We start from the raw sequence: 10,021 nt of genomic DNA, 5'->3' as shown, positions 1-10,021 counted from the left end.
ATCATCATCAATGTAATCTGCATCCACTTTGTCAATTATTGTTCCATTTGCAAGGGTGGTAGTAATCTTGATTGGTCCTCTGAGAATGCTACGCCATACTTTGAAATCTTTCATCTTAAAATACTTCTCAATCCGATATTTCCATTCTGGGAACCCTTCGGCAGATAACAAACGTGGAAGACGTGTGGTTGTTCCCATTATGGAATCCAGTTCATGATGAATCGTTGAGTTTTGTGAGTTCGTTATTTTTTTTAATTAACAGAAAAGATACTTGAATACACAAAACAAGATAAAATATGAGAACTTGTTTACGACCGTAATCAATTTACCCAAGTTTACGGCCGAAAGCTGTTTACGGCCGTATACTCGAATACGGTTCGAAAGTTTACGGTCAGATAATGGTTTACGGTCTTTGCAGATTAGCTGTTTACGGCTTTCTAGGAATAGTAATTTACGGCCTTTGATGATCAACGAATTACAGCTGTATCGAATGTTTACGGTCGTACTCCCTTCAACAACAATAACCGTAAAGTCCCAGAAAAGATGAGGACGAGTATTTTTCAGTCAGTTTTTGATTCCTTTATCTGTGAAACACTCTCTAATGCAGAACCAAGCCTTGAACACCAAATAATTTGAAGATTCCTTCAACCGCAAACACCACTACAGCTTGTTTTGACAACCGTAAACACATATTACTTAACAGAAAAATACATTTTCCTATAAAAGTAAAGTATAAACCAATATTTTAGACCCAACACTTATTGAGTGGCAAACCTCTATAATCATTTAGTTTTGAAAATTGTAGAATTATAATGACACAATCATCAGCTTTATGATTGTCAAGATAATCAGAAACTTTGTTGGCAAAACCACCTCACAAAGTCACCTTAAGACGTACATTGCTAAAAAACACAAAAGTATAAGTTAGGTGAAAAAAATCAGGATAAATAACTTATATTGAAAATGAAAATTTTTAAACTCCAAGTCTTCGAGCTTAAGATGGATTCTCTATAAGCGGGGATAATAGTAGTACGGGAGATAACCACGCCAATAACATCTACGAAATTCATTTTGTAACAATGTTAATATTAAAAAATCATGTAAGGTAAAGTATTAAAACAATATTATTTATTAAATAAATGAAAACGTACCAACAAATCTTCGGGTTTGGATAAGTTTGGAGTTAGTTTTCTAAAAATCAACAAAAGATAATCCGAATACATTTCCAGGAAAATCAAGACAATCCTTAAGTTCTGTTTCCCTTAAAAAGGTAATTTTATTTGGAAGATCAGAAAAGATAGTAGAATTTGGGTATGGATTGTGTCTCGCAACAGATAGGGTGGTAATTTCATAAACGGATCCATCGTGAAGAGTTTTTTGAAACCTATAAAATAAGTTTTGGAAAACATTAGCTTGAATTAGAGATCCCTAAAAATATACAACACAACATTAGCAATTCATCAACAAAGGGTATATTTAAAATAATGATTGCTAAAATGCATTTATTTTTGTAAAATACAAAAAATTACATATTATGTATTTATCTGTTTTTACAAACAGTAAAGATTAGCATACACACTTTATAGCTTTTTTAAGCATATACATAAGCAATATTACTTTGATAGAATGCTCCCTGTCTATTTATCGTCCACTTATATACAATAATTCCCTTTTGGATATTTACTTACAAAGTACTATGTAGCAAAATCTTAGCACACAAACACCAAATATTAAAATAAAAAGAATATACCTGTTCATCCAAGAAAATCATTTCGATGGAGTACTTTTCGTTAGCATAAAATTTAGTATCGAGTGTCCATAACTTCAATACTTTTACTTTGTTCGTGAAATCCGAATTGACTGGCTCAATATCTTTTATGAATGTTATCTTTGACGTGGCCATATTTCTATAAAAAGTTAGAATAGTCAATGAACATAGAAGATAATTTTAATGAGTTTTTATTATTTATACTTTAAAATAGCAATGTACATTCATAGTACATTACTATAATTTACAATCTCAATATATATTGTTTCGTTTTATAAGTTGAAAACACAAAAGCTTCCTATAAAGTATAACAATATACTTTGAAAGTACATTGCTATTTATTGTATTTTCCAACTTCAAGAAGATGTCAAAATAGCTATCTACTTTTAAAAATATTGAAATAAATTGTTATATTTTCTGTCATAAAAAATTAAATAAATGATCCTTGTATGTGCAAGAAATTACAAAGTAATAAATAAGTTACTGAGACACAATAAAAACACCAAAATGCCATTTTACCAAATTTCCAACGCTTGTTCCATTATTCTTTATGAACATAGCCAACTCACGTGCAAAGTGAAAGTGTTAAAACAATTAAGTAGTTATATGAAGTTAAAAAGACAAAAATAACAATGTTTCATATTAAATGGACCAAAATGCCTTTTTCCTAATTTTCTATTATTTAATATTATAATTGGATGTCATTATGGTTTATAATGTTTTTTAACATATAAGTATAAGAAATGGACTAAAATACCCTTTATAAATTTAGTAGCAACATGGTATGATAATGGAATACATATAAATAGGTTGGTTTAATGCATGTTAGCAAAAATATAAACAAATGGAATCAGTTTTCGGAATTGGTCCCTGTGTAAAGTGGGTAGAAAAACATAAAAAAATAATGCACCAATCAACACAAAATTTCAACTTGTAGTACAACTTCTCTTTTCTCTGTCCCAACAGAAAGTTATTAATTACATATTGGACCCTAAATTTACAAAATCACAGCAACATAGTTTTAAGTCCCAACAGAAAGTTATTAATTACATATTGGACCCAAAACTTACAAAATTATAGCAACATACTTTTAATCACAACAATATAGTTTCAAAGTATATTGCTATAATTTAAAAAAAATTGAAAAATGGACAACAATATAACAACATTTACACCTGCATAGTTTTCACTTATTTTTAATACTGTTGTAAGGTGAGGGGCAAAAGAGTCACTTACTTCCAAAAACACTATCGATTTTTAAAAGTTATAGTCCTACTTTTTCTGTAAAACATATTTGGTCCCCGTCAAAAAAAATTACAGAAATGGTCCTTGTATGTGTTGTGTGAGCAGGAAATTACAAAGTAATAAATAATTTAACAGTAATGACGTAAAATGAAGGCTACATAGGTTAAACAAAGATGCAATAGTCTATAATACATAATCTAATGAATGTACATTCAATGACCAAAAATAAAAAAGTAACAATGTACTAAAAAAGATTTAAAGCTTTTTAATGAAAAACAAAATAAAAAATTTGGTCTAAACTGTCATATTGGCCAAATAAAAACGATATTAGTTGGTTTATTCAGTTCTGTTAATTCAATTCCCTACTGTAACATCAAACATCCTACCTTGAAGCAATCAAATTGCAGATCAACTGAAATAGGACTTATAGAACTTCTAATGACGAAAAATAAAAAATAGCAATGTACTCAAAAAGAGTTGCAGATAAGAACATATGCTTTATTTTTACTGATTTTAAAGCAGGAACCGCAACAGATACACATAATTTCGATTGTATATTTTATAAAAAGCATATCTTATTGTGAAATTTTGTAGAAAAAATAATGATGGATTCACAAGAGAGGTTTTTAGAAAAAAAAAAGTATATTGGTGTTAAAGTATTTTAGAAAAAGGTTATAAATATTGGTTTATGAAGATGAAAAAACCAGATTTGTTATGTTGTCTCTTCTACAGAAATAACATTGCTGAAGATGAGAAAGCACAATAGAATTCAACAATAGGAATGAATGTTAAGGAAGTGTTACTTATATTGAAATATAAATGGAGACAGAATATTAATTTCAAGTTGCTGATTTTTTTGGATTCATTGAAATCTTGAAAATAGTCAAAATAAGATAGCATATGTTACTAAACAATTTGAACGTAAATTGTTATGGTTTCCAAAAAACATGGAATTTAAATGTTATATGAAACCGAAAAATGTCGTAAGTTGAAAAAAATCGGGATTACAATTTAATTTAATTTAATGCTTATAAAATTATGATTTATTTAATATAAATTATAAGAATTATTCATAAAATGACACGTGGCAGGTTAGCATGGTAGAAAGGGGACATGGTGCACATTAAAAGTTTTGTTTATTAGAGGAGGTAGATTATAGTTTTGGTCCCTATAATTTGGTCAGATTCGTATTTTCAATCCAACCATTGAAAATTTGACAAGATGTATCACTTTGGTTTAAAGAAATCACACTGCACAATCTTAGTCCATTTGAAAAGATTATTCTACTCTTACCTTTATATTTTTTTACATATATATATATATATATATATATATATATATATATTATGCAAATTTGGTCAAAGGCTGAATTTTAAGAGGTACAATCTTTATTACGCTATTTACAATCGATTTATGAATTGAATCTTGTTTGGTCAACAATTTGAAAAAGTCAAAGGAAAATAATACTCCTTAATTAATTTGACAGAGCCATTTCAATTGCTGCTTGACCTGGCCCCTTCAATCCCTTACGTATGATGAGAGAAAGTGAAAGTATCAAATGAGGCTTGAGGGAGTGGGTGGGATAGAGGGTGCGCTCTCTTGCCACATCAGCGTGGAATACCGCCCCTCCCTACGGTTTTGGTGCGGTAAAGACCGCACTGTGGCACTCCAAGGGAGTGCTCCTCTCGTCCATATGTCATTCCAATTGACCGTTAATTGGTCAGATTTAAAAAACAAAATGTTTTTTTTTTCTTTTTTAAACCTTTTAAATTGATTGTGGCACCACTGCTTGAGTGTGGCATGAAACCACATTTTTGTGGTAATTGCTGACGTGTCGCCTACGTGGTATTGAAAGGAATGAAACTTTTGTGGCACCACTCCCTCTAGCCTAAGAGAGAGGGACGAAGGAAAAGATGATGATGAATCGAGAGGAGAGGATTGTGCAATCATTGATAATATTTATTTAAGTAGATTTGAATTCTTTATGTAGTAATAAAGCTCTTTTTCTTTTCTTTATTTCCCTTAATTCTTGTATATGTATCAAAATCTTAAATGATCATATGAAAATAATAAAAAAAAAACTAACACGGTTAATAAATTAATTGGTTACAACATATAAGGGAAAAATATGAGATAAATTCCCAGCAAACGAAAAAAAAAACTGTTAATTTCTACTAAAAAGATCACATGCATATATTTATAAAGTAAAGGAATTTACTATATTAAAAACAAATCTCCTTCTAGGACTTCTTCACCTTAAGTAGAACAATGTTCTGCATTAAAGTCTTTGACATAATTAAATAAGGTGCCTGCAGTAAAAAAAAACAAAGAAACCTGTAAAACATGGTTCAAAATACATGTAAAGATCACAAAAAGGACAACATTGTTGACTAAAAGCAATTTGAAGTTATTACTATCTAATGACAACTATTATGGTGATAGTTTTGACAATAATAGATAAACAAACATTATAAACTAACAACACATGATTAAAGAAAAGAAACTACCTTCAACATAGAATTAGGGTTGTCCTGCTCTTTTTGTTACCCAAACTTTAATTAAGTTCTTTGTATAACCTGCAAGAAGCAGATGTCAAATAAGTAAAATCCATCAGAGTGATGTTTATCACTTGTAAAAAATTAGAAAACCTATTAACTCCATCAGCATGACACATATTCCCAATACATCAAGAAATAGATTAATTTTCAGATTCAAATTTAGAGAAAAGAGATAGAATAAAATTTGAAACAGAACAATACCCAAATATTGTTTAACACCGACATAATGAAGATCAAATGAATCTTCCTAGGAAGAGAGGTACTTCATCTTATTTACTAGTGGACCTAGTCATTTGTGACCATTAACAACTTTTGATTGAAGTTATCTTCACCTTCATTGTGGCTTTATGCCCTAAAAACAAAAAATTATGGCCAGAGAAACTGAAGTACTAAAGCAAAAATGAAAAAAACAAAAAAAAAAACACAATACAAATAAAAATGACTTATTCCCCAGGACTTCCATCAAACAGTTTGTGTGCATAATCTGATCCCAATAACTGGTTCCATACAATCCAATATGTTGGCGCATCAAAACCCAAAGACAAAATAAAATAGATAAAGGTTAAATACTTGAGATTTTTCAGTTACATTTCCCAAATGGAAGTCAAGGTGCAGCAAGAAAGAGAGGTAACCATGTTTCTTCAATTTGTGTTCCTTCATGAATCATCTCTGTAATATTAAAAATTACAATGTTGGCCATTAAAAAACATTAAAAAAATCAATCCCTTTCATTGTTACATGAACCTAGAAAATAGGAAGATAAAAGTCATGTTCTCCTAGATCCTTAAGTTAATTTCAGGAGAAGAAGATGCAAATAATATGCCCTGACCACAACCTAAACATAATTGATGGGGTTATTTAACCATATGAAGCAAAATATGAACCCAAAACAACAACAAAAGTAGTAAGATTAAGTATTTACCTTAATGAAGAGAGTTACAAAACAAAAGAGCTACTTGTAGCCTTGGCTGCAACAAAATGCAAACATAACAACCAATACAAAAAAAATTAGAATCAAATGAAAAATTAAAATGTAAAAATAGCAAGAAACACAAAAAATTGAGCATACCTTTGAAGCAGGGGCATTAATACACACCTTATTATCCAATTCTCTAATTACATCTTTTTTGTCCAAAACCATTCAAAAAGCAGGATAAGAAAAATGAAGTACACACAAAAAAAAGCCAACGTCAAGTTGAAAACCTACAATCCTATGAAGAGTATACAGGCTATGCATAATATGCTACTAATCATGTACCTTTAGCCTATTAGCATGTCTCCTATAGTAATGATGATCCCTGAAAGCACACCGATCATAGCACCAGGTTATGGAGATGTTGAGAAAATAGAAATGAATAATCAAACCAAGAAGGGGGATGGGTATGAATAGATCGACCACATAAACCAGTATGGAATTCTTGTGGAACCTCCATTAACTATAAATACGAGAAAAAGAGAGGATTTGATCGAAACCAATGTAAAAGCTTACCTCGAGGGAACGGTCTATGGCCTCCTTTGAACTTCAAAAATCAAGGATGTTGGTTTGTTATTTACTTAGTGGGTTGAGAGAATATGGTTATTTAGAGAGAGAAAGGCGAGGATTCAAATTTCAAAATATGATCTGGTGTTTGAGGAAGAGAGAAAGGTGATCTAAAATTGTGTGGCCTTAGATACCTTGTACAATCGAAGAGGATATATGATCGAACTTCCTGCAGTTCCTCATGGGGGAGATGGTCGTTGCTCATGGAGGAGATAGTTTTGCAGAAGGCGGCGTTGATGGTGAAGGTGGGTATCTAGGGTTTAACTAAAGAAAAAGAGGATGAATGGTCAGGGCGTAGGTTTTTGTGAGAGGAGAGTGGGTGTGTGACAGCATACAATGAAGAGGAGGAATTGTGGGTTTTCTGAAAAAGAGAGTAGCAAGGGTTTTTAGAGGAAGTGACGAAAATGCTAGATATATGGGAAGGTTGGCGAGATTCGAGAGATATTTGTCGGGATGGGGGGAATCAGGTATACGTAAGGGATTGAAGGGGCCAGGTCAAAGGGGCCAGGTCAAATGAGACTCGAAGGAGGGGGTGGTATTCCACACTGGTAAGGGAGCACACCCTCTATCGCATCGACTCCCTCAAGCCTCATTTGATACTTTCACTTTCTCTCATCATATCACATTATATTGAAATTAATAATTTGACTATTTTGCATAAAATCATAAATTATACAAAAGTTGTGACTTTAAAATGACAATTGTTTACATACGACAACATATCTAAACTAATTAATTAACTATAATATGTTAAAAAGTTAAAGGCATAATTTTATAAAATAGAAGTAAAATTTGATATTTTAGTTTAGTTAATTTTTGGATGGGCATGACAAGTTGCGTTTTATTTTTTATTTTTGGATGGGTTGGAGGGAAACACGCATATCATATATTGACCTTATAGGGGTATCCCCTCTCGTAGGCTTAAGGATGGGGGTTTCATGGCCGGACAACCTGCATTAAAAGCTGCTACATGCAAGGTCACCAAATATGAGAAATTGTGCATGGAAAATCAACACGTGTTCATACCATTTGCATCTGATAAGTTTGGTTTCCTTGCGCTGGATGCGGTGGAGGTTCTTAGTAGAGTACAACGGATCATGCACAACAATGTTATATCCACTAGATCTATGGATGTAGTCTTCAAAAGAATTGGCTTTACCATACAAAAAGGCTTAGCGGCAAAACTTGTTGCCCGTTTGCCTTCTCATTCGTTGTACGATGATAACTAAGATTTATTAATCAAAGAAGAATAGCTTTTTATTAGAATTTAGTTTTTGCATTTATTTAACATTATTAACTTATTTATAATAATTATTAGAAATAAATTGAAAAGTCGTGGAGGTTTCTAATACATGTGGTGCAAGTAAAAATGCCTCTTTTATAAATATACTAGTCGAATCCTCACGCGTTGCACGTGAATATAATTATTTAATTAAAATAATAACATTTAACAAATTGTGATTTAATATTTATACATGAAAAACCAATGTCAATAGCAAAATAAACTTTGTAGTTAACATATTAGTTTTATTAACTATAACAAATTTATATCATTACTTATTTCCACTATTAATTAATAATTTTACAGATCGCTTTATGTTGTGTAAATTATATATCAAACATATATTGATTTCTATATATCACAAATAGAAAGTTGTGTGAAAAAATAAATACTACAACTTTTAATGATTTTATATAACATTTTAAGTTGTGGAAATTATATATAAAACGTATGCGGATTTGCATATAAAACAAATAACAAATAGTATGGAAAAGACTATAGTTTTTAAAAAATAAAAACACCACAACATCTACAATAACATTTACATCAAACAAAACTTATTGAACACTTATAAATCATTCAAAATGAATATTTATAAATCAACATATATTTGATATATAGAATCATTGTTATAAAAAATTCGTGTTAAATAATTATTGATGAGACAAAACTTATTTTTTTCAACTCTTTCATTTTGAATCACAAATATTTTCAAACATATGATTTTTTTATAGAAAACGTATTTATATACTACTAATATAACTACAATGTGTATAATAAATAAGTGGAAGATAAAAAGGCATTGCACAAGTTTTAAAAACTTTTGAATGTAGTGGAAAATATAAAGGCATGACTAAATTTGAAATCATAATTACATTTAAATTAAAAAACTATTGAGTTGTAATGGGAGTTTTAAACTGTAACGCCCGCAGATTCGGGTTAGTCAATTTAGAGACAATAAACGTCAAAAATAACTTTTTTTGATATAATATTATTTATAATAAATAAACTTGACCAAGGAATAGTATATGTCACAATGGTTCCGTACATATAAAGAACGCTGAAATCCGAGTTATAACGAAGAAGTTATGACCCGTCGAAGTTTTACGGCAAAACCGACACGACACCGGGAATCGTAAAAAGTGAATTTACGAAAAAATAATTTCTAGCCTTAGTGATCTAAACGAAAGTCGCAGTATATATTAAACCGAGAGTGTGCATAAAAAGAACGTCCAAATCTGACTTCGTATGAGGAAGTTACGATTTTTCTAAGCTTTAGCATAACAGTGCACAGCCCGGAAATTCGAATTTTAGATCGGTCGATTTTTAGCCAAAATAATCTAAATGAGAAATGAAGATATCGTTAATAGGAGTTAAACGATAAAAAGACAGTCGAAAATGGAGCTCGTATGAGAAAGATATGGACAAAACTTAGTCCTTACTCTTCAAGCGCGGCGAATTCGATACAGATTTGTAAATCCGATATAGAATGAGAATTAGCCAATGGAGTCTAAATGAAAGTTGTAGTACTAAAAATACCAACGCGTGGATATAAAGAACGTTGAGAATAGATCTCGTATGTTAAAGATATGGACGAAACTTGGTCCCTACTCTTCGAGCGCGATAAA

General features: G+C 30.7%; 1 protein-coding gene and 1 long non-coding RNA gene across 2 annotated transcripts; both read right to left on the bottom strand.

Moving 5' to 3' along the window:
• Window positions 1–1,191: 1,191 nt before the first annotated feature.
• On the bottom strand, window positions 1,192–1,903 carry LOC145106197 (uncharacterized). Its single transcript, XM_079043216.1, has 2 exons — window positions 1,751–1,903; window positions 1,192–1,428 (listed from the first exon to the last, which is right to left on the bottom strand). Exons 1-2 carry the CDS (start codon window positions 1,901–1,903, stop codon window positions 1,192–1,194), a joined length of 390 nt encoding a protein of 129 aa, XP_078899342.1.
• A 3,171-nt stretch (window positions 1,904–5,074) lies between these two features.
• On the bottom strand, window positions 5,075–7,557 carry LOC145108608 (uncharacterized). The gene is made up of 7 exons (XR_013708414.1): window positions 7,061–7,557; window positions 6,830–6,869; window positions 6,641–6,693; window positions 6,494–6,539; window positions 5,773–6,240; window positions 5,521–5,589; window positions 5,075–5,322 (listed from the first exon to the last, which is right to left on the bottom strand). It is a non-coding gene; the product is annotated as an uncharacterized LOC145108608 (long non-coding RNA).
• Window positions 7,558–10,021: the final 2,464 nt, after the last annotated feature.

The sequence above is a fragment of the Lactuca virosa genome, chromosome 4 (assembly GCF_052849685.1).
Source record: "Lactuca virosa cultivar CGN04683 chromosome 4, Lactuca_virosa_CGN04683_v6, whole genome shotgun sequence".
Taxonomy (NCBI): domain Eukaryota; kingdom Viridiplantae; phylum Streptophyta; class Magnoliopsida; order Asterales; family Asteraceae; genus Lactuca; species Lactuca virosa.
Note: the sequence above shows the minus strand (reverse complement) of the source record. Positions and strands in the feature narration are given on the sequence as shown.

What these genes read in the sequence shown, in the direction of transcription:
- LOC145106197 (XM_079043216.1), bottom strand. Translation starts at nt 1,903, where the DNA reads ATGGCCACGTCAAAGATAACATTCATAAAAGATATTGAGCCAGTCAAT. An exon ending in TGATTTTCTTGGATGAACAG is followed by an intron (nt 1,429 to 1,750) that starts GTATATTCTTTT and finishes GTATATTTTTAG; the next exon opens with GGATCTCTAATTCAAGCTAA.